The sequence below is a fragment of the Arachis stenosperma genome, chromosome 8 (assembly GCF_014773155.1).
Source record: "Arachis stenosperma cultivar V10309 chromosome 8, arast.V10309.gnm1.PFL2, whole genome shotgun sequence".
NCBI classification, from domain to species: Eukaryota; Viridiplantae; Streptophyta; class Magnoliopsida; order Fabales; family Fabaceae; genus Arachis; species Arachis stenosperma.
Window position 1 is genome coordinate 11,202,233 of NC_080384.1, and position 24,461 is coordinate 11,226,693.

Genomic DNA, 24,461 nt, shown 5'->3' on the forward strand with positions numbered 1-24,461 from the left:
ATATTTCAGATTAGGCATATAAATAAATAAATGCACAACATAGTTATATAGGTCTATATAGATAGTAAAGAATATGTGATTTTTAATATAGCTGCATAGACTCTTTGAATATGTGATTTTGTAAGTTTTATATATGCTATAAGCTTGAAGGTTGGATTTTAATTTTAGTCAAACAATCAGTGTTGAACATGACTTAAATTTCCATAAAAAGTGCATAAAATAATTTCACTTAATTAATAATTGAGATATTACGAATTTAGTTTTATGTATTAACCGAATGAAAAAAAAAAGTTACAATATAAGTAGATGCTTATATTATTTACGTTTCTTTTTTACTATTTGTTGTCTTTTGAACATTTGAATTGTCAGATTAAATACATAATGGACACCAAAGAATATATAATGATCTAATAACACATCGGTGAACATTTGTGTAAATTTATTTTATTAATAATTAACAATTAGGACAAAGCTTTAAAAAAAAAAACCTCAACACAATCAAACAGAGTAAAAATGAAGTAAAACAAAAACAAAGTAATATAATAAAAAAATAAATCTATAAATTATTTGTAAGAGCAAAAGTTTCGTAACAAGCAACCCTTAACTCCTATATTACCATAAACGCTATGGACTATAGAGAATCCTTTCTTTGTTACTCATCATTTCTAGCAAAAGATCTAGGTATCACCTTTTTTTTTTAATCTCTTTTCGAAACTTTAAAACATTATTTGGATATAAGATGGAAAATAAAAAATAAAAAAATAAAAAAACAAAATTTTTTTATTTGAATAAAAAAATTACAACTGAATAAAATTATATTAATATTTTTATTTATATTATATATAAATTATAATTTATTAATATATTTAAGTCATTTTTTTAAAGAGAAAAAGTTATTCAAATTAACTTTTCAAAATTTTAATATATTATTTTTATGAATAAAAAATAATTTTTTTTAAAATTATCATTCCCCATTATTTTTTAAATGCCATAAACAAAAAAATGTTCTCTATTTTTCAAATAAATACAAATAAATAATTTTATAAAAGAATAATAAAACTACTTATAGATTATATTATTAATTTCTTTAATTATATTTAAGGAACAAGTGTTAAAAGGTAAATATATAATTTATATTTACCTTTATATATATATATATATATATATATATATATTTACTTCATTCTCTATTAATTTAGTAAGTCCGACATTACTTTATTTTCTTTTTTATTTAATTTCTCTTCTCATTTAAATAAAAAATAATTAATTTTTTATTTATTTATTTTTCTATATTTTTTTCTTTTAAATTTCTTTGATCCAAACCGTCCGTAAAAAATAATCTCTTTCCTATTTAACCAAACATTTTAAATCACTACATAAAATTATTATGTTATCCACCTCTTACGAACTTCGTTATGCATCGGTGGTGGTACCTATCATTCAAAGTACTCTTTTATAATTCCTGACAAATAATTTTACATTGATTATATTTATAAATTGAATTCCAAAATTATCAATCAAAAAAGATTTTTTAACAATAGAGCCAAAGCTTATTTGTATATATTTTTTTAAAATTAGTTAACTAAATATACAAATACCTATAAAAAAAATGTTTATTAACAATAGAGGCAATTTCCTACTTCAGTAAACTTTTTTTCACATCAATTAACTATATATACAAAAAATATTTCTCATATGATGATAATAATAAATATAACAAAATATACATCCATGGCACGAACATCATCATCATGACCATGATGATGGTTATCATGATGGTAGGTAGACATAGTGCATGTGCATAAGAAGGGCACAAGATGGAAGAACTAGATTTGACTTCCATATTTTTTTTTGGAGAGAGAGAGAGAATAGAAGAAGAAAAGAGAAAGAGAAAGAGAGAGAGAAAGAAAGAATGAAGGGAGAAAATTCAATCCGATCGAATACAATCTTGACGTCCGCAATGACTCTCCCATTCTCTCTCTACACTTTCTCTCTCTAAAAAAAAAAACCCACACAGGCAAACAAAAAACAAGCAGCAAGCAACAACATCAAAACAAGAGCTACATCAAAACAGCACCAACAGGGTTTTCCCCTTTTTTTTTTTCTTTTTTTCTTCTTTTTAGTAAAAAAAGAAAGAAAAACACAGAGAGAAGAAAGCCCCCATCTTATGATGCAGCTTCTGTTGCTCACACCTTGATAACAAAAAAGAAGATAAAGAAACCCTAGAAGCCTTTAGCTTAACAGATGTTGCAGAGCGAATTCGGAACCCCGACTTCAAAGTTCGAAACTTTTTGCTCGTTGATCAGTTCCCAGTTGCTGTTTCGTCCTTGATTTTTTGGCTTTTTGGCTCTTCAATTAATTTTTTCAACTCACGGTGAGTCACGGCAAGTCTTAACAGCTTTGACGTTTGACCATTAGTTTTTTTTTCTTTCTTTTTTTTTCTTTTTACCTTTCAATTGTGACACTCATTTACCTCATTTGTGGCTCTGGATCGTTGATTTGTCTAGCTATGGCTCGATCGACTTCTCTCAGCTGCTATTTTTGTTGTCTACTGTGTTTTTACTTCGATAAAGTTGCTGTGTTATGCTTTCTCATCTTCACTCTCTCTCTCTCTCTCTCTCTCTTCTTTTCTTAATTGAGCTTAAACTTGTTAGTTTTTTTTTTTTTTTGGGTTTGAAGTGATATCTTGAATCGTTTGTTTTGGGGTTTTGTTGTTTTTGCCATGAGATGCTAGCTTTAATTTGATAGATTCTATTGTAAATTGAAATGTTGGTTGGTTTATTGGCTGTTATTTTGAGAACTGGTTGATGGGTTTGGATCTGAGAAGTCATGTGTTATACAGAGATTCATGCGAAAGCCGTTTGAAGATTGCTCATTTAAGGGAGGTAGCGCAATTGTAATGTTCAGAATCAAAGATTGTTTCTTGGTTTTGGTTTTGGTTTTCTTTGGTGTGTTTGGTAAAACTGAATACCACATGCTTCTGTTGGATCACGGTGAAGACTCTAAAGCTTTTGGCCTTGGACTTTGGGTTGAAATATTATCTGGGTTCAGGGTTATACCCAGTTTCTCACAAGCTGTTGTGTAATTAATAGTTTGTTAAGAAAAACTCATGTTTCATATGACTTAGTTGTTCTGCTTAGGTGATTGCTTTTGAAGACCATCATAGCGAACGATGGGACCTCCAGGACCACCCACTCAAATTGGTAGTGCTCAGTCTGTGACGCCTTCTCTTTTGAGATCGAATTCTGGAATGTTAGGGGCTCAAGGGGGCCCCATGCCTTCGCAGACTTCTTTCCCTTCTCTTGTGTCGCCACGCACTCAGTTCAACAACATGAACATTCTAGGAAACATGTCTAATGTAACTTCCATGCTGAATCAATCTTTCCCCAACGGAGTTCCAAATCCTGGGATCTCGGGTCCTGGAAGTAGCCAGCGAGGAGTTGTTGATACTGGAGCCGAAACAGATCCGCTGTCAAGTGTTGGCAATGGAATGAGCTTCAGTAATTCCGCATCCTCGTTCGTACAGTCAAATATGGTGAATGCTGCTTCTTCTGTTCAAGGTCAAGGTCAACAATTTTCAAATCCATCTAATAACCAGCTGTTGCCAGATCAGCAGCATTCACAACAGATGGAACCTCAGAATTTCCAACATGGTCAGCAGCCAATGCAGCAGTTCTCTGCTCCTCTGAATACGCAGCAGCAACAGCAGCAGCAGCATTTTCAATCAATGAGAGGAGGGGTAGGTGGTATGGGACCGGTAAAGTTGGAGCCGCAGGTAAGCAATGACCAACTTGGTCAGCAGCAACAGCAGCAAATACAATCGTTGAGGAATCTTGCTCCAGTGAAATTGGAACCACAGCAAATTCAATCAACTCGAACACTAGCCCAAGTGAAAATGGAGCCCCAGCATTCTGATCAACCATTATTTTTGCATCACCAGCAACAACAACAGCAGCAACAACAACAGCAACAACAACTACAACAGCAGCAGCTCCTCCACATGTCAAGACAATCCTCTCAGGCTGCTGCTGCTCAGATGAATCTTCTGCACCAGCAGAGGCTTTTGCAATTTCAACACCAGCAGCAGCAACAACTCTTGAAAGCAATGCCTCAACAACGGCCTCAACTGCCACAGCAGTTTCAACAGCAGAATATGCCCATAAGGTCCCCTGTGAAACCAGGATATGAACCCGGAATGTGTGCTAGGCGGCTTACACATTACATGTATCAGCAACAGCATAGACCTGAAGTAAGGATTAATCTATTTGTGGTTTTTATTCTATATGTCTTCTCTAGGAATGAAAAAATATTTTTTATGATGAAGAGGAAATGTTACAGAGAGAAAAGAGGATAAGAATTAAGGAAATAATGAAAGGAAAAAGAGAAATTCAATGTAACACATGCCATATCTGTTTGTCAAATTCCATAGAAAAATCCATGAGCTTTGATTTATATCTTTTGCCTTATTAAGACATATTTGTCTCTGATCTTTTGTAGGATAACAATATTGAGTTCTGGAGGAAGTTTGTTGCTGAGTATTTTGCTCCTAATGCCAAGAAGAAGTGGTGTCTTTCTATGTATGGAAGTGGCAGACAAACGACTGGAGTTTTCCCTCAGGTCTGTTGCTAGATAAAACCTTATTTATAACCCATTCTAGTTCCTGGATTCATATAAGTGGTAATGGACTTTTTAGTGGTGCATGTGAACCATAATAAGTTTTGGCATGTTGAATTTGTTGTGATTGCATATCCTTATATCTCTGCACTCAAGTAAGTGTTGCTTTAAATATTTTTCATGAAAATTTCTGGGATTCAAGGAGTCAGTTGTAGCATTTTAATGAATACTATGCATTCTTTATAGCTAAGTGATGGATTCTCCAAACGTTTTCAGGATGTCTGGCACTGTGAAATATGTAATCGCAAACCTGGTCGTGGGTTCGGTAAGATCTTTTATGTTATTTCTTCAATATTCCATGTACAGTCTATTTCTGTCTCACAACATTTGAATGTCAGCATCTTTAAGATTTTGTCAAATATGTGTCTGCACTAGTTTTTTTTTCTGAGTGGTTTAGTTTTTTTAATGTGTTTTCAGAAGCAACTGTTGAGGTTCTTCCTAGGCTTTTCAAAATAAAGTATGAAAGTGGCACTTTGGAAGAGCTGCTTTATGTTGACATGCCCCGTGAATATCATAATTCATCTGGGCAGATTGTTCTAGATTATGCAAAAGCAATACAGGAAAGTGTTTTTGAGCAACTTCGTGTTGTTCGTGATGGTCAACTTCGAATAGTTTTCTCCCCAGACCTGAAGGTATATGTAGAAGAATAACTTTCAGATCACAACTGAAAAATGCTTGCTTAGTGTTGTCTTTGTTGACATTATCCTTATATGAGGAAAAGTTTAATTTACATTCTTTTCTTTATTTTCTTTTTGCAGATATGCTCTTGGGAATTTTGTGCTAGGCGCCATGAAGAACTCATTCCTAGAAGATTGTTAATACCTCAGGTTGCTCATTAGTTACACAATGATAGACCTTTGTAATTATAAGGAGATACAGATTCTCTGTTTATGTAAAATTTTAAATGCACTAAGGGACTTGGCTGATTGACTCCTAATCTTTTCATGTGATTGTAGCAAGTTTCGACATTGTTATTTTATGTGTTGCTATTCATATTTTGCCCACATAGGAGTGCATTTTTGTAGTGCTAAACTTATCATTGTAAAGGTTTAAAGTGGGACATGCTGATGTATTTAAATGGCATGCATCGCGGTTATTTGTACTCATGTTTATTTTATTTTTATTATTATATATAGGTTAGTCAGCTTGGAGCGGTTGCTCAAAAGTACCAGGCCTTTACACAAAATGCTACACCAAATGTCTCGGCTCCAGAGTTGCAAAACAACTGCAATATGTGAGTCCATTTTACCATTTATTCTTGTCAATTTACGAGCCTTTTGTTAATTATAGGATTATGTATTTTATGATCAAACCTGTGAAATTCTTGCTGATACTACCGTTCTTTGAAACTTACATATTGTGCTTGGCCACAATTTTCTTTTGTCAAGCCCATGGAATCAGCCCTGGCTTATTTGTCTTCTGTGTATGGCTTTCATGTGAACATTTTGCCATGCTCATCTCCTATAGTAATGTGTTGAGTACAATTTGTTCTGTACTAATTTATGCCCCTCATTTTGGTAGTTGATCCCCTTGTACAGTTGTATATAATAAACAAGTTGTATTGGAAGCTGTGATCTACTCATTTCATTCTTATTGAAAAATAATTCTCCTGCATTATTCGTAAAGTGCTGGGATAAGGTGGCATTGTTAGGAATAATGGTGCATTTCGTGTTTTATACCCACCATTTCCTGTTTCCCGATTTCTCTTTCTCCTTTTTTGTTGTCTTGTGTGTGTGTGCATTTTTTTCTTATTCTTATTATTCTGTTTTATTTTATTTTATTGGGTCGGCTGTGCCATAGTTTAGCTTTAGCTAGTGAGTTCCATTGATCACCTTGTGGTTTAAATTAGATTTGCCATTTTACCTTAAGCTTCTGCTTATCTTTTTCTAAGTATGTTCACATGCTTCTTTTCCAGGTTTGTTGCATCCGCCCGTCAATTGGCTAAAGCCTTGGAAGTTCCATTAGTAAATGATTTAGGATATACAAAGAGATATGTGCGCTGCCTACAGGTATTTATCCATTTCCAATCATTACTCACCTTACTTTTCCAGTAAATAATGTTTTAAACAATGTTTCAGATGGTGCACTTTTGGTCCTTTTTCTGAATTAGTATCAATCTTTTACAACCTTATTTATGTTTGCAGATATCAGAAGTGGTAAATAGTATGAAGGACTTGATAGATTACAGCAGAGAAACAGGGACTGGACCCATGGGTAAGTTTATATGCATTTTACTAGTTCATTGCTCTCTTGTATGTGCTGATATTATCCGTATCAGTCAAGTTATACCATTGAGAATCTTAGTGCATTTACTTCATACTTCTCCTTTTAAATAAGTTTAAAGTTGTTTTAATGCTACAGATTGCAAAAAAGGTATGCACATTAAATGGAATCAATTATAGCATAGTTATTAAATTTGGATTGGACCGCATTGGCTGGTTCAACAAAAAAATCAACCAGTTCAGATTGATATTTGGACCGCTCTTACAATTGAACAATTTTATTTTGGCTCATCCATTGGAATTGAACTCGGGTTTCCTGGAAAATGATAAGCCGGTACACCACTAGGCCAACTTGTTCCTTGATATACATTCTTTTTTGTAAATATATTACATAGATAAAATTAAATTATACTTTTATATATTAATTAATTAATTTTGGTGTAAGGAGTTCAATCAGTGAACCACGACTTGAACCACTGGCGACCTTGTGCCTTGACTAGGTCACTAGGTCAATTGTCGGGTCGGTTTTTATAACTATGAATTATAGACACGATTACCTTTGATTTAAGAAAGATGGGACTTGAAGATAAATAAACTTAAAAGGCTAGTTGACAATCTGGTTAAAATTGTTGTTGGAGACTCGAGTTGGTGTGTAATGTAGCATCTGTCTTTAGGTCCTCTAGTTATAATGGAGGGATTTTATGGAGAATTACTTGAGTTGCAAACAAGTGAATGCTTTGTTAAGTTACGGGAGATGTAATTAAGTCTTGTTGAGCATGCAAGGGCAGATATGGACATATGGTGCATATGATCCATCCAACTAATTTATCCCTAGTTATAGTGATTGGAATCTGGTCTGTTATTGGGTGCTTCAGAGTTCAGACTGTTACAACAAGATATTGAAAGAAATCGATTGTAGGCAATTAGAGCTGATAATGCCTCCACTAAAGATGATTTATGTGCTAAAGCCAAACCATTAGGCTATTATAATTTGGAACTGTTGTTTGGGAGGAATGATGTGCAGCTTTTTGTCACCTTTTATCTTCCTTTATACCTCCTCTTTTTGTGGGGGGTCAAGGATGCTCGCAGGGAAAAAAAAACTAACATTGAAAGACGTGAAGTTGATCATTGTAATTGTAGGGTTTGAGGTCAAGAGTTGAGACTGATGGTTGTTAAATAAAATTCTTTAAGGGAGCAAAGATGTTCTATACTGTGACACTGTGTTATGTGTCCCAACACCCAAGTATCATACCGTTTTTATTGAACATGATATTTGTTATGTTGGCAACTTTGTTCTCTCCAACTGTTTTATTGAGATGGCTGCTATATGATAATGTAACGTTTCTTTTTCCTTTCGTCCCAGAGAGCTTAGCCAAATTCCCTCGGAGAACAAGTGGATCATCTGGAATTCATAATCAAGGACAACAACATGAAGATAGATTACAGCAGCAACCGGAACAGCAACAGCAAATGGTGGCCCATAACTCAAATGGTGATCAAAACTCGGTGCAAGCTGGTGCCATGCAAATCGCTTCCAGCAATGGTATGGTCAGTGTAAATAACACTGCCAACTCTGCATCTGCATCGACCACCACAAGCACCATTGTTGGACTTCTCCACCAGAACTCAATGAATTCTAGACAACAAAGTTCAATGAACAATTCAGGCAGTCCCTATGGAAGCAGTTCTGTTCAGATTCCATCCCCAGGTTCCTCGAGCACTGTTCCACCGGCCCAGCCTAACTCATCGCCTTTCCAATCACCTACACCATCTTCCTCCAATATTCCCCCACAAACATCTCACCCCACCACCTTAACGTCCGCCAATCACATAGGCGCAACAAACTCATCGGGTAACATGTCCTTACAACATCAGCAATCACCTCTCTCTGGTGAGGCAGACCCGAGTGATGCTCAGAGCTCCGTACAGAAAATAATACATGAGATGATGATGTCCTCCCAGATGAATGGCACAGGTGGAATGGTAGGTGTTGGTTCTCTTGGGAATGACGTGAAGAACGTAAATGGTATTCTGCCGGTGAATACCAATACGGGGCTCAATGGTGGCAATGGCATGGTAAGCAATGGTGCGATGAACAGTAATTCCGGCGTTGGGATTGGTAGTTACGGCACAATGGGTATCGGTCAATCCGGTATGCCTAATGGAATGAGAGCTGCTATGGGAAATAATTCTGTCATGAATGGAAGAGGAGGAATGGCCTCAATCGCGAGGGATCAAGCCATGAACCATCAGCAGGATTTGTCAAATCAACTACTTAGCGGTCTAGGAGCAGTAAATAGTTTTAATAATCTTCAATTTGATTGGAAACCATCTCCATAAAAGAGCCTCTTTGTAGATGGTGAGTGGGATGTTGTGGTTCTTTCTTCGAAGCTGCTTCCCAGTGCAAGCAATGGTAGATTGCCTTCGGCCGTCGAACGATAATACAGCAGAATTGCTATTGGGGTAGTGATAGCCTGATAGGGCGTAGGCCACTCTGCCAGTATATGATTTTATAATATAAGAAATGGAAATATTTGTTGGCTGGTTGTGTGGCTGATGGGGCTGGTTTTTCTTGTGAATTCAAGTGTAACCTTTTTTTTTTTCTTTTTATATTTTAAATTTTTGTCTTGATGGCTTTTTCCCCAGACTCATCTTTGATTCACGCCCTAGCACGAGGAAGGTCACAAAATTTTGGGCTACAAAATGCATCTGGTTGTTGGGAGAACAGAGTTCCTCTGCAGAAGATGATGATTAAGGAAGTTTAACATCTACAATATTGAATTAATGATTTATCCAATGTAGCCTTTGCAAAAATGTGGAGAGAATATATATATATTATTTAAAGTGTTCAATCCATATATGGAAACACTGCCCTTAACCTATATATATATACAGAGAGTAGCGTCTAGGACAAGAAAAAAGAATGGTATTAGACAAATGAACAAGTAGAAAATTTCTCCAATTTCATGCCATTATTCTATTGTGATCGAGTAAATGATCAATATGGTATTTCAAATTGCAAGTGTATTTTATTTTAACCCTTGAAAATTTGAAAGCATTAATTTAGTATTTGACTAATCAACTATTAGTCAACTTTGACTGTATTGTTGACATTTTATAGTTGATTGGTCATGAATTAAGTTGACTAAGAGAATGTGATACTAAAATAAAAGACGAAATTGAATTTAGTCGATTTTGTGTATAATCAAATGTCAACATATTTATCAAGTGTTGCTGACAAAGTGGACTTGGGGACTGCACCAATGACGCTCTCTTTCTTCTCTCCATTCTTGAAGAAGAGAACAGTAGGAATGCTTCTGATGCCGTACTGTGTGGCTATGTTGGGACAGTCATCGGTGTTAATCTTGTAGCATGCTATCTTGCCAGCATATTCTTTTGCCAGCTCATCAATGATGGGTGCTATCATCCTGCATGGACCACACCATGGTGCCCAAAACTCTACCAGCACTGGTGTTTCACTTCCTATCACAAGTTTGTTCCAGCTTGAGTCTGTCACTACTTGCACTGCCAAATTCATCATCATAAACAACTTTCTTATTCTAACTGCTCATAACAAAATCTTGATACAACTTTCTTATTCCTCAATGAATCTGAACTTTAGCAAAGTCTATATACGGTCAAAGTCAATTCAAAATATCTGATTTAGCGTGTATATTAATATTATTAGTAAAATTTTAAATGTTTTTCTTTAATAAATATAACAAAAAGCTTATATGTAATACTTTTTAGATTTTTTTAATTAATAAGCATTAACATTTCTTTTAGGATACATACTAACTAAAGTCATTTAATAATAACAAAACAATAATATTAGGTGACCAGCAAATATTATCATTTTGGGTTAGCATTTAGTCTGTAATAGTTTGCACTCATATTTGCAAATATTTGTACACAAAAAATATATAATTTGTATTTATATTTAGGGTTTATACATATGAGTCAATACAATTTACACCCACATATTTTAGAAGAGAAACTCTTGGAGGTAACAATCTTTAGTATTTTTGGTCATTATTTGGTCGGCACAAATATTAAATTATTTTTAACAATTAAATTTTATTAATTTATAAACTATATATGATTTTTGTGTGCAAAATATCTATAAATATGACTACAAATTATTACTAGTTGAAAATGATAATATTTATTGATCATGTAGTATTATTCAGTTTAAAATTTATACATATAAATTAATAAAATTTATTTATAGAAGATAATTTAGCATTTATACTAGCCAAAATTATTAAAAATTGCTTGCCCCTAAAGTTTCTGATAATGAAATATTACTTTTTTTTTTTCTGGATTTTCACTCTACTAAATAGACTTCTAAGATAATTACGAGTAATATGGAGACTAAAAGGTATAACTATATGCACTTATGGCTTCTAGTCATAATTTGTTATTGTGTGAAGGAAAATTCAAACATGAAAAAGCGTACAAGAAAGCAAGTAAGGCTAACAAAGGGTTGTGTGAATGGTAATTACCTTCATTTACCTTTTCACGAGCATTGCAAACAAAAGAGGATTTTCTAGAGGTACCAGCAGTTGAGTAAAGAGATGGATTTGAATTTGATACTGTTGAATGTAGCATGGACTTGTTAAATCCTCTGTAAGATGAAAAAACAAGTTTCTTCCTTGAAGACAATGGAGAAAGACATTGAATTCTTGCTGTTCCTACTGTGGTACTTAATCTTAAACAGTTCTCCAAGGCCATGATGCTGATAATTCTTCTTCTTTTTGTGTGTTTTCCTTTGGAGGCAGGTATATTATATTATATAATAACTTTGGTTATATATTATTTATTTTTATTTATATCAGTTCCAGTGTTTGTGGATTTTGTGGATATGCTAGTTTTGTTGATTTTTTTTTTTTTTGTCGTCCACGGTATCCCTCAATTCGACAGGTCAAGGACTAATTCGTTATGAATTTGAGCTCCATTTAAGAGTCTGTCGTTGGCCAATAGGTTGCTGCATGCACAAGGTAGAATTCGAACTACCGACATTTACTTAAGTGGACGAGTGAGCTGACTACTCAACCAATCCAAGTTAGTTAAATTTATTTTGTTTTTGATGGTGTAGTATTGTATATCTGTTAGTGGATAATTGCAACGTGATTGTGAGGATCTGAAAAGGCTCAAATTCATGTGGATGTTGTTTAATTTTATGTCTTCACAAAACCTCAACTTTTATCTCACTATAAAGCATCCAAACATACTTTAATGACAGATTGAAACAGTAGTAAGAATTTCTAACGAGTGGTGAGAATTAATACGGGACGATTTATTATTCCTTTCCATTAGCGTGGGACTTTAATTCACCTCTGCTTTGTTATTTTAAGACACAAGAGTAAATATGTTTATGAATAAACGAATTAATTTTGTATGTATGAAAAATAAAAAAAAATTATTATTTTTTTTTATCAAAATTCAGAATATTGAGAATATCTATTCGTAAATAAAAATTAACGTGTAATGTTTTTATTATATGGAGATAATTTTTCGAGTGTAAAACTAATTTCATTTCTTTATAAGTAAGTTTATCATTGTTTTGAAATTCATGGAAAAAATAATAAATTTATTTTTTAAAAAAAATGTTTACTTGTAAATAAATATTATTTTATATAAATTAATGGATAGATTTAATTTTTATATAGCATCAATATAAAGATGAAGATATTTATCTATCGTGCCAATAAAATAATTGTTTTTTATATTTACTAATAAAAATTACGATTTAAAAGAATGAATTTAATTGAATTATTATACAAAATATCTTATATGTATCAAAATTACTTAATATTTTTTATAAAAGATATTATATGTATGCATGTATGAATACATATGTTTGATTTATTTTTATATGTATTTTATATTCGAATATAAATTTTATATTAGTACTGATATTGGGGTATATTTAATATAATTATTTTTTAAATATATTAAATTATTTAAAAAAATCCAACCAGTGCTGAATGTACTAATATAAAAATACTTAGGATAATTATTTATGTGAATACTCCAATAAAAAATTTATAATTGTCATTATATAAAAATATTTTATTTTAATTATTGAATAATAAATTTTAGGATTTAATTTTCATATACTATAAAAATATTACATTTGTTTAAAAAATGCTAAAATAAATAAATCACAATTTTAAATCAAGATCATTATGAGAATATGCTTTTGACATTTTTATTGGAGTAATTACTAATTATTTATTGGTTTAGAAGAAAAACTAATTATTGATTATAATTAAAATGTAATTTGACCCTATGAGAATCTAGAACTACTATTGTCAAGAGACATAATTACGCGTTGCACAGAAATCAATCATCAAATTCTGCAAAGAGATGCTTTATTTCACGAGGAAAAGCTTCTTTAAATTTGTATGTCACACTCCAAAGTGCTAATCCAATATGCAAATTGCAAAGTCCAGGACCTAAGTTAGGATTAGAATCGGCCAACCCACATTTAGGGTTTACCTTCCAATTCCACATTAATTAATCACCAAGCATAACTTTATGACTAACCAACATCCATTAAGCGTGTAGCATCATTTGTTCATTGTAATGTTCATGACCGAATACATTACCACCCATGTATGTAATTATGTATGTACATGTATTACTAATAATAATACTTTATGACTGTTGACCCAAAAAGAAGTCATTATGACTAGAGGAATGATCAGGGAGCTAATTTTTTTTCTATATTGCAAATTATTTTGTGTATTCCTGTATTTTATGTTATACACAAATATTATTGGCCCCTCTCAATTCAGACCAACCTATTTCATAGTTGGAATTTTTAAAAATTTGCAAAACTAGAAAATGGATAATTCGATTAGTGGGGAAATTTTTTTTTGATTGCTAAAAACTTAAATCATAATGAGAGGATTCAATTTTTTTTTTTAAAAAGGATAAACAATACAAATCAGTGGATACGATATATATACATGATTTTTAAATGGAGCTCAAATTTGTCACGAATTAGTCCTTAACTTGTCGAATTAAAAAATATTGTAGACAATAAAAAAAAAAAAATTAAAACTCTAATTTTTTATTGGGAAATATAAGAATACACAAAATAAAAAGTGCTGGCCTAACCTTTCTCTTTTTTATTTTCGTAGCAGTGAATTACACACATACCCAGGCAATATTGAAAATAATAAGTGATTGGGGTACTCACATTTTGAGTGTGCATAGGCTGACTCACTAAAAAGCTATATGATGAATGATTATTTTCAATTTATGTATGTATGCATGTATAAAAGGATTGGAGCTTTTCATATTTTCCTTTGTTTTTCATGATTTGGCATAAAAAGTTGACAAGATCCCATAGACCGTTTGTTATAGCTTGGCCGTGCCCCGTGCCCAACAATTTTGGGACTCTTGTGTTGATGATGAAGAATAATGGACCAAGTGGGTATGGTGGTACTGAGCTATTTAATTTATGTACCATTGGAGTTTAGAGTCTTGAGATGCATGGCGATCTTTATTTCTATCTCACTTGTGGCAGTAAATGAGTGGATTCTTTGATTTATTTTTATTTTTATATTTATTTATTTATTTGGTAGCAAAAAGTTTAGCTACATTTAACATGGACAAACTTTTCAGAATCCGAACATGTTTTTAGATTTTTTATATCATTCAATTTGTGTGAAGCAGATATTTGCAAACACTACTAATTCAAATACACATAACATTATTGAAAGATCTACCGTTGGACAATTAAGCTGATTACTTGACTAAAATAAAAACTTCGTCAAATGATTGTGACGGTTCAGCAAAACAAGCCATCTGAATGCTGATATGGTCCACTCAACTTTTCCCTAAGGCCTACTCCAAAATTAATAGCAACTTAATTTATGAAATGTAAAGAAAAAGGGACCGATAGAGAGCCAATTACCTAAACATATAATGTGTACAATGGATTAAATCTTTGGTCAATGAATAAAATGAGTATCATCCATACTATCCAGAATAACCATCTGGATACCAAGAATAATAAACATCTCATGATCTAGAACTCTAATACCATATCATAAACCTGCTCATCCCAAAAGCGTAACCTGACAAGACAATGTAACACTAATGATTATATTTCTAATACTTTCTAAACCTCCATTGTACACATTCTACACTTAGATCATTGACTCTCTATACTTTCTCGGGAAAGTCTAGGGGCCAGCAATTCTATTGAATTTTGGCCAGCATGTAACCAGCAGAGAAAGGTGAGCCATTGGATGAAATCTCACACCAATCTCACACCATCAAATCATCATTGATGGCTAATTGATAGCTAATAATCGAAAAATTGCGACCCCTAGCGTTGCTCTACTTTCTCAAAGAAAAATATGTACGTTAAAACTTAAAAAAGAAAACAAAAATTGACTAGCCTATCGTCGCACGCAATCAAAATATATGAACTATTTAATTATTCAAGAACTACAAAAGAAGGTTGTTAACTATTGTTCCAGCGACAAATCTTTAAATAGAATTTAAATCTACAATAAATTAATTCTTAATCTGTTGGGCTAAAAAATAATTTGGACAACAAAAAAAATTATATATAGAGAAATTATATACTTATCCTTACCTCTTGTTAGGGCAGCCTAAAGCAGACAAATCAGCAGTTGGATTCGAAGAACCTTATCTTTTTAATAAATGAACTTTAATAAGAAACGATTATTAGGAGTAGCATGAATCAAACATGGCAACATGCATTATTGAATTGAATAGATTTCTTGATGTGTGACATAAGCCCAACAAAAATTTTGTTTCCACGTGCTTGTTTCTCTCGTAACACTCATTTAGATTGTATATGTCCATTAATTAATTTTTTATTTTTTCGTTTTAAAAAAATAACACTATATAACTATGCTTATGACGCATTATTCAAGCTTCCATTCATTAAAACTATAACACTGGACCTAGATGAAGAACTTGTAAAATAATCATGGAATATCATACAAGATTACGCGAGGTGCAGTACTAAAAGAAAAACTGAAGTGCATTATTATTGTTATTTGTTTATATATATTGTAGCAATGATGAATAACCCAACCAGAGGAAACTTTTTCGTTTTTGAAGAGTCGTCGAATTCCAAATTTCTTAAGAACCAAGATATTTATTATCCCTTTTAACTAATTCAAAATTTTTTGACTACCCAGTTATTCTCGAATTAAAACAAAAATCTCTTCTTTTTGGTGTCAATGAATATCTTATATTTGCCTTTCATATTAGTTCCAAGTTCCAAGTTCCAAGTTCCAACTCCCAAGTCCCAAAGGTTGCATTCAAATCCTTTGACTTTCTCGAATATTCCTTGGACTTTTGATTATTTCAAGCCGATAGTTTTGGTAAAGGGCCCATAGTTTCAATTAAGAGTGATGTGTTATGATGGATCAGGCCAATATTTCCAAAGCTAAGAAACCCCCCACTAAAAAAAAAAAAAAAATCATGCAAAGCTAACTTGAATAAGCAAATTAAAATATGAATTTGTAAGCTTAATAATATGTATGTTTATATGGTAATAATGTTGTAAAAAATAAAAGTTTGTGGAGATATTTGAAAAACTCTTGGGACAAACAATTTTTAGTATTTTTAACCGTCATTTGACCAGCACAAATATTAATTGTCTTTAATAAGTAAATTTTATTAATTTACGTATGCAAATTCTGAAAAATATGAGTATAAACTATATTGATTCAAGTGTGTAAACTCTAATAAATATAAGTACAAATTATATAATTTTTGTACGCAAAATGCTTGTAAATATGGGTATAAATTTATGCTAATCAAATACCGACAAAAAATAATAATATCTGCTGACCATATAACATTGCTCTATGTATTTTGTTGCAACCATGCTACATATACATAAATAATCAACTATCAAATTATCATCCATATTGGAAAAGTTAAACAACACATTTATATACAAATATTTTGTGATTTGAGTTGGTGACTGTTTTTTTGGTGCATGAAGCATTTTTGATTTTGTTATGTTTGAATTTCATAGTCTCATAGGACTAAGTAGCACATGATGCGGTGACAGAAAGAGATAGCATCCATTATTTCAAATCAAGATGATTTCGTTGGTAACAATAAATTCTGCAGTTTCTACCAAGTTTGTATCTTCTTTTTTGTTTTTATTTTGATGGGACAACTAAGGCTAACTAAAAGGAACCATATGATGCTTTAATTGTCTGTTTCCTCATATTGTTTTTGTTTCTTTTAACATATTGCAGTTGTTGTTCAATCTCTTGTGATTCTGCAGACCAAGACCAATGATGTTTACATAGCAAAATGATATAGTTCGTTATTAGATTAAAGATTGTGCGTTAGTTTACAATGTCCAGAACCAGAACCAACCAAATACTAGGACACAAGAAAAATAGTACCTATGACTAAAATATAAGCAAGCAAACAAATACAACAACAATAATAATAAATATGACTACCAATAACTCAACTCAGTCTTCCCCTAATAACATTTATTATCATGATTCTTAGTTACCTCCATGCTGAAGCAACAATCAAGTTCTTGTCTTCCCAACCAAAATGAAGAGCACCCTTCTCCTCCTTCACATTGTACTTGTCATAATAATGCATCTTATTCATTTTCCTTATCTCATCACTCACATTTTTGCTCATTGGTGTTGAAGTGAACCCAGCCATTGTCATCCTAGCCCTCCATTTCCCGGCAACCTCGTACCGTTCTATCCTGTCCTCGCCTTCGCATGCCACGATGTTCACAATGTCCCTCGCCAGGCATTGGCGTTCCACATTCATCCTGTCCTGACTATCTCTTGGAAGAGTAACATCAAGCGACTCGAACACAGCCGAGTAGTAATTGTAGGCCTCAACAAATCGTGGCAAGAAAGGAGTAGTGTTAGTGTTCACATCTTGCTCCACAACCGTGACAAGCTTCGGATTCAGGCTCTTCACAAGGCGAAGGAGCTGATCACGCTCGTTAACAGTCGAAACGCTCTCATCAGGCATGTGATGAAGCTGGAATGCAAAGTTTACCACGAGTGCTTCGCCCGGACGACAATTAAGCATTGATGGAGTGACAAGGGAAGTCCTTGATGGCACTGCTTGAAACTCGAATGGTAAGCCGAGTGCTTCGGCTAGTTTTTCAAGTCTTTGTCCTATGATCTGTAGGCCTCCAACAGATCTTTGAACAGATTCTGGATCATCAACCCCAGTCAATCTAACATGGACAGGCTTCCTTGATCTTGAAGCAAGAATTTGTATTAGATTTATGTACTGACTCCCTTGATTTATGTCAAAATCTATTATATGAACCTTTCTTGCATCTTTAACTGCCTCTGTAATTGCATTGTTTGCGGCGACAAATCCGAATTTAAAGCATGGACAGACCTCAAAGAGTATCTGCATTGCTGCTAGACGGTCTGAAGAAGGAGCTTCCTTGCATTTCAGTGCTTTGTAAATGCATTTCCCGGATTCAGCCAAGCGAGCTGCAAGACCCTCCACCATATAGGCTGCAATTCTTTGGGAAGGCTCTCCCTGAATCGATACCTTTTGGCGTAGATCATTGATCATAGACGATGCTGCTTCTTGATTCCCCTCCGAAAGCGCAACCGCACAATCAAGGAGCATTTGCCTAGGAGTTTGAGGAATTGCTGACATTTCTTTGTTGCTGCTGATGCTGCTACTAAGACTTGAATCCGAAGACGAAGTCTCCTTCGGAGAGTCTTGGAGCAGCATATTCTGAATGGAATCAGCCCATTCAGAAATATCCTGCTCGATTTCCATGTTTTGAGAAGTCCCAAACATGTCCTCTTCCTCCTCCTCCTCCTCACCATCACTTTGACCGAGCAATCTTCTCTCCAGTGCCTTAAGCCTTGATCTCATTAGTCCTTGATCATCCAGGTTGCCAATTTCTGAAAAACCTGACCCCAATTCAGGCACAAAAGAGGTACCAAAAGTGTTGTTAGCAACCAAAGAAGCTCCTGAACTGGATCTGAACTGGTATGAAGAGGCATCATCAATGTGAATTGGACTATAGATTCCAGAACTACACGGTTCTATCAGCTCTTCTGAAGGCGATTCGTGGAAGTACTTTTCGTAACTCTCGCTCGAGTAAGTATCTGTCATGTGCATGTTTCTATGCTTGTCAGCATCAAAGATTTGGGATGATAATCCTGGTCTAACATCAGTTTCCTTTAGCGAGTATAGCTTCGCGCTTTTATACGGTGTAGGAGCAAGCTCTGCTGATCTAACTAATGACATGGTTCCCCCTTTTAATTCAGATCATATAGAATTTCAGCCTGTATTCAAAGCATCAAAGATATTAGCCAGGAAAATTGCTACAAATTCTGAAACAGATTAAACTACCAAGCTAAATTCCCTTACTCACCTTGAAAACTAGTAATCTTGTTGAACTTGCTAGGATTAGAGTACCCTGACAGGGGAGAAAAACAGAATTAGAAGACAATTTCAATTGGAACCATGAATCCATATCAATAACATAGTAGATACACTTGTGAATTTTGTAGTTTTTGTGTCAGATAATTTCTTTGGATCAGCAGGGTTGATGATTCTCATGTTTCAATTCACTAAAGGTTATATGTGATGGTATAAGTTAAACCACAAATCCATACACTTCTTAAATAAATGGTCCAGATTATGCAGAAACCTCACAGTTTATGCAAGTATCATTTTCAATCTAAACATATGAACAAAACTGATCTGAGATTCTCATAAACAGTCTTCTTTCTTATAAGTTTAACAAATATGATAGTTTAGTATCCTCATAACCCAAGGTTGCAACTCAAAACTAATTCTTTGCTTGAAATTCCAATTGAATAGACGAGTAGATAGATCAAAGTACAGTAACAGAAAAAACTTGAACAAAAAACTCCCCTTTGGAAGAACCAAAGACATGCACAAGTTAAAATTTCATTAAAAGCAGATCATCTAGATTCTGGAGGTAGAAATTAAAGAGACAATAAGTCAATAACCAAAGGCAGAAGAAAGTTTACCTGATATAATCACAAACCAGGAAGAAGCAGACACACCAAAGCAGATAAAGATGAACCTTGTGATTTATGAATGTTTCTAGATGAAGAAAATAAAAAATAAAAAAAGGGCTTAGCTTAGGTATTTTGACCAATTCCAAAGAAAAAATATAGCCACACCAAATGGCATAACTACTGCTTTCAGCTTGGTGACTGTTCTCTATATATAAAAGAAAAAAAATTTATTGGAATTAGAGTTCAAGGTTGGTAGAAAAGCAACGAATAAGATAACAACTAAACCACTCCAATATTAACAATAGAGAACTTTGAGAAATTGAAGTGCACAAGTATAGATAAGGAAGAACAAGAAAGAATGAAGAAAAAATTGACAAGATTATATAATATAATATAATATTATATAATATAATATAATATAATATAAAACTCTCTGAATGATTGAAGAAAAGAAATTAGCAGTCAGATATGAAGAATGGTTTAGGTCTTAGGAACTAAGTTTTTAAAGAATGATAATGATGATGATAATATGAACATATTGATATTCCAATTCCAAAAAGACCCTAGGGATTTGGTTAAAAGTAAATAGAAGAAAAGGTAATGATGATAAAATAATCTAAGCTTCTGGAACCCAGAAAATGTTACTGGTTATACAATTGAACAACTCACCAAAGATTTATTAAACCCCACACATCCAAATTAACGAAACTACTTAGCATTCACCGTAACATTTTCTTTTTGTACCTTTTTCTTATATGTTTATACCAACTTCAAACAATTTCGTTTATTATTACCATTATTATACTAATGTGTCATTGTTAACTTTGTACCTCAAGAGAGGTTTGTGTATGTCTTTAATTTCAATGCTGTGTTTCATCTTTCAATCATGACCGTTGGATTGAGGCATTAGTTGACTATTTTGGTGGCAATTGTGTCTTTCTCTATTAAAAATATATTTCCTTAGTAATTATCATACATAATAATATTTGGACTTGCTTAGTCCGTGTCCACTTGTAAAGATGATATGAATATAAATTATTGATATTGATATCTGAATAGGGAGCGTAGAAGAGAAAAAAGAAAAGAAAAAAAAACCGGTGCAAAATGACGCGGTTTCTGACATCATGAAATTGTCACTGTTCTTTCATTAGACTTAAGCGTGTTAGACAGCAGATAAATCCTCACTGATGTTTTAATAATGATTTCTTTCATTATAATAGGTTTCCTTAGAATTTGCATTATAATGATAAAAATTGATTACATTCACTAATGATTAAGGTGTATTTGATTTATGTTTTTATTTTTTATTTTTAAAATTGTATAAAAAATAAAAATAAAAAAATTTTGTTTCCTGTTGAGATAACTTATATTTCATGTAATTAGTAATTACAAAAAGAAAAGACCACTATCTAAGGTTTTCATTATTTTTCTACTAGAATTTAAATTAAAAAAGAAAAGAAAAGAAAGAGTAGTTGAGCCGAAAGTCAAAACAAGTTTCGCAGGTCTTCTATTTTTGGTTCAGACTTGTAATGGAAATTGGTAGTGGTTGGGAGGACAAAGCTAAAGCCGCGTGAGACTAGTAAGATCTTCAAAAGGGAAGGGGCTGGGTAGTGGAACACAAGACCCACATTGTCTAATGGCATTTCCCTCCAAACTGCAATACAATCCTTCTCTTTCTTCCTCTCCTCCTTCTCTCTTTCTTTTCATCCCATATGGATTTGGATTATTGTATACATTGCAAGACAAATTTTTTGGTGTCTATAATTTTGGTGTCAAAATTATTTTATGATAAGTTTTAAATATTAAAAAATATTAAAATTTTATTAAAGTTGTTAGTAGTTGAAAGTTAAGTCAGTAATAGTAGTTAGTAGTTAGTAGTTAGTAGATGAATATATATAAGGTTAATTGAAAGTATCTTTATAAATAGCATGATTTTTATATCATATAAAACATAATTTTAATACAACAACTTCATATAATATTATCTTTTTTTATTCCCAGAAATTCAACATGGTATCAGAGCTCTATATCCGAAAAATCAAAAGTTCGATTCTTGGTGAAAAAAAAATGAAAAAGATAGCAAATCAAGCAAACCCAAAAGAGAGGCTCTACTGGAGGGGAAATGTTAGATATATAACCATTAGTGCTACCTTCTCCTATCAGCTTAAACTTTTGGGATGAGTGGTTTTATGACATCGTATCAGAGCCAGGTTTCAATCATGGGACCTGTGGGTTATGGGCCACAACGCTTCTGCTTTTTTTTTTTGAGTTCAACAGGTCAAAAATCACTGGCATCCACCATCAAACGCGTCTTCTTCGTTTGCGTCACCGCATCGCACGCATCGTTTCTTCTGCGTCACTTCGCTGCACGCGTCTTCTTCCTCTGCGTCATCGCATCGCATGCATCATTTCTTCTGCGTCGCACACCGCTCACAGAAGCTTGTTCCTCCCCTCTGTCATGACCGAATTGCGGCCCACGCCGCACCGCTCTTTTTCTTTGTCTTCTCTGCGTCTGGCGCCACACGCCTCTTCTTCCGTCTCGCGCCACACGCCTCTTCGCCAACCTTTTCATCGAAACTTATTTAAAGTTGGGAATTCTTGACATGTTCCATCCACCAACTTGTGGGGGGCATATTTAAATATTATTAGAGTTGTTAGTAGTTGGGAGTTAAGTAAGTAATAGCTAGTAGTTAGTAGATGGATATTTATGAGGTTAGTTGAAGGTATCTTTATAAATAGCATGACTTCTATATCATGTAAAACACAACTTTAATACAACAACTTCATATAATATTATCTTGTTTTATTCCGCTCTTCTCCCAAGAAATTAACAAAAAATTATTTATTTTTATATTTTTAAATTTAAATATTAACTTTTATGTTTTATTTCTTTTAAGTAAATTAGGTAATTATATATAAGCACTAATCATCAAAATCAACATATCAATAAGCTTGAAACTAATCAATTTAGGTTGATCGAGTAGTCAACCTATTCATATGCTTAAGTAAGTGTTGAAAATTTGAATTCTGCATTATACATGTAGCAACCCATTCATATTTGAATCTTCTACTTTTGGTAATAGATTATTAGTATGTAACTACTAGCCTACTATTAGTATTAAAAAAATTTTACGTACATATTAAAAATAACTATTAAATTAATTATTATAATATTTGTATATATATAATTTAATTTATTTTTAATATTTATTTTATATTTTAATAGGTATTATTTTATCATTTTATATATTAAAAAAATTAATTAACATGTATTTTAAATAGATATTTGCCAAATCTATTAAAGAAATTACTTCTTTAGTTACTTATAACTACATAAAGTTTTTAATCAACATTTATTTATTAAGGAAAATTTTATTTTGTGCACTAATCTTAGATACTCTTCTTTTTTTGTGTAAAACTTTTTAAGTTAAAAATTTTAGATAAAGAAAAATTGAAAATGAAATAAAAGAATAAAAGTCTTACTTGACATAAAATTTAACTATTCATATTTTCAACATAGAATTAAATATTTATAAAACAACAGTCATTTATTCGTACTAGTAAGAATTTAGTGTAGTGGTAAAGTGAAGAAAGACATCAATTCCAATTTGAAGAAGTTAACCTCTTAATTGCTTTATAGTACGTATTTGAAGTTAAAATACTTTAAAGACAACAACGTAACAATTATTAAATTATATGAACTTAATTTTCCTAGCATAAATAATCAATCACTTAAGAGTAGTAATTTAATCTTTAATTTTTCTAATACCAAAGCTAAAAAAAAAAAACACTTGATTACATATTCCTTAATTTAGTATAAAACTTAATTCTTTCCATGATATAATAATACATGACATGATTAAATATTTGTATAATAATGTATTTTCTACTCTCTACTCATCAATCATGATTATATTGATAACCACTTGACAGAATAAATGCATAGAACTAATCCAAATTCTATCTTCTACTACGTCTAGTTAGGGGAGGACAAGTGCATCCAATAGTTTTGTCAATTTGTGACCTATGGTGTGAAATGAATCAAGTGTGTCATCCATCATAAAATGGTAATAATAAGAAGGAATAATGATGCAGTTGAAATCGCATGAAGCATCCAAGTATTAATATCCACGCTAGTTTTATTTTCTTAACATGAAGTCCTAATCATCTTGGCCCCCACCTTATCCAAATTGGCCAAATCAAGAAGGTTGGATTCCGTATAAGCAAGTAATTTTTATATAGTTTAGTTTGTATTTTTCCCTTCCAAAATTGTTTAATGTTCGAGATTAAAAATTTACCTATGTCATTATCATCTTCTTTGCCTTCCTAATCTGATATAATTGTCAAAATTGAATTAAATTATTAATTTTTACTGATTTTAATTGATTTTTGTCGGATTTCATTAATTTTTATCGAATCTAAATTTTAAATGATTTTGAAATTAAATTGGACTAATTGAGATTTTAATTTACTAGTTTTTCAATCGAATTGAACAATTTAGTCCGATTTTAATAATTATGTTATCTGTTTTCTTGATTAATTA

General features: G+C 32.5%; 3 protein-coding genes across 8 annotated transcripts; 1 reads left to right on the plus strand and 2 right to left on the minus strand.

Annotated features, from left to right (window-relative positions):
* The first annotated feature begins 1,851 nt into the window (after positions 1-1,851).
* Positions 1,852-9,748, plus strand: LOC130944880 (transcriptional corepressor SEUSS). 5 transcript variants are annotated; one of them, XM_057873459.1, is made up of 11 exons: positions 1,852-2,374; positions 2,843-2,993; positions 3,141-4,249; positions 4,498-4,617; positions 4,891-4,939; positions 5,092-5,306; positions 5,433-5,501; positions 5,811-5,908; positions 6,590-6,683; positions 6,819-6,888; positions 8,260-9,748. In XM_057873459.1, exons 3-11 carry the CDS (start codon positions 3,173-3,175, stop codon positions 9,234-9,236), a joined length of 2,769 nt encoding a protein of 922 aa, XP_057729442.1. In that variant the 5' UTR covers positions 1,852-2,374; positions 2,843-2,993; positions 3,141-3,172; the 3' UTR covers positions 9,237-9,748. The 5 variants fall into 5 exon arrangements, with proteins under 5 accessions (XP_057729442.1, XP_057729443.1, XP_057729440.1 ...); XM_057873460.1 differs by having other exon boundaries at positions 2,843-2,885; XM_057873457.1 differs by having other exon boundaries at positions 2,843-4,249.
* Positions 9,749-10,042: 294 nt separating this feature from the next.
* Positions 10,043-11,703, minus strand: LOC130944881 (thioredoxin M-type, chloroplastic-like). The gene is made up of 2 exons (XM_057873462.1): positions 11,402-11,703; positions 10,043-10,421 (listed from the first exon to the last, which is right to left on the minus strand). The coding sequence occupies exons 1-2, from the start codon at positions 11,628-11,630 to the stop codon at positions 10,102-10,104; spliced, it is 549 nt and encodes a 182-aa protein (XP_057729445.1). The 5' UTR covers positions 11,631-11,703; the 3' UTR covers positions 10,043-10,101.
* Positions 11,704-17,212: 5,509 nt separating this feature from the next.
* LOC130943892 (scarecrow-like protein 1) lies at positions 17,213-20,686 on the minus strand. 2 transcript variants are annotated; one of them, XM_057871978.1, is made up of 4 exons: positions 20,588-20,686; positions 19,928-20,003; positions 19,303-19,347; positions 17,213-19,213 (listed from the first exon to the last, which is right to left on the minus strand). In XM_057871978.1, the coding sequence occupies exon 4, from the start codon at positions 19,173-19,175 to the stop codon at positions 17,433-17,435; it is 1,743 nt and encodes a 580-aa protein (XP_057727961.1). In that variant the 5' UTR covers positions 19,176-19,213; positions 19,303-19,347; positions 19,928-20,003; positions 20,588-20,686; the 3' UTR covers positions 17,213-17,432. The 2 variants fall into 2 exon arrangements, with proteins under 2 accessions (XP_057727961.1, XP_057727960.1); XM_057871977.1 differs by lacking the exon at positions 20,588-20,686 and having other exon boundaries at positions 19,928-20,350.
* Between the last annotated feature and the right edge of the window lie 3,775 nt (positions 20,687-24,461).

What these genes read in the sequence shown, in the direction of transcription:
- LOC130944881 (XM_057873462.1), bottom strand. Translation starts at nt 11,630, where the DNA reads ATGGCCTTGGAGAACTGTTTAAGATTAAGTACCACAGTAGGAACAGCA. An exon ending in TCGTGAAAAGGTAAATGAAG is followed by an intron (nt 10,422 to 11,401) that starts GTAATTACCATT and finishes TGAATTTGGCAG; the next exon opens with TGCAAGTAGTGACAGACTCA.
- LOC130943892 (XM_057871978.1), bottom strand. Translation starts at nt 19,175, where the DNA reads ATGTCATTAGTTAGATCAGCAGAGCTTGCTCCTACACCGTATAAAAGC.
- LOC130944880 (XM_057873457.1), top strand. Translation starts at nt 3,173, where the DNA reads ATGGGACCTCCAGGACCACCCACTCAAATTGGTAGTGCTCAGTCTGTG. An exon ending in GAAGATTGTTAATACCTCAG is followed by an intron (nt 5,502 to 5,810) that starts GTTGCTCATTAG and finishes TATTATATATAG; the next exon opens with GTTAGTCAGCTTGGAGCGGT. An exon ending in TTGCAAAACAACTGCAATAT is followed by an intron (nt 5,909 to 6,589) that starts GTGAGTCCATTT and finishes CTTCTTTTCCAG; the next exon opens with GTTTGTTGCATCCGCCCGTC.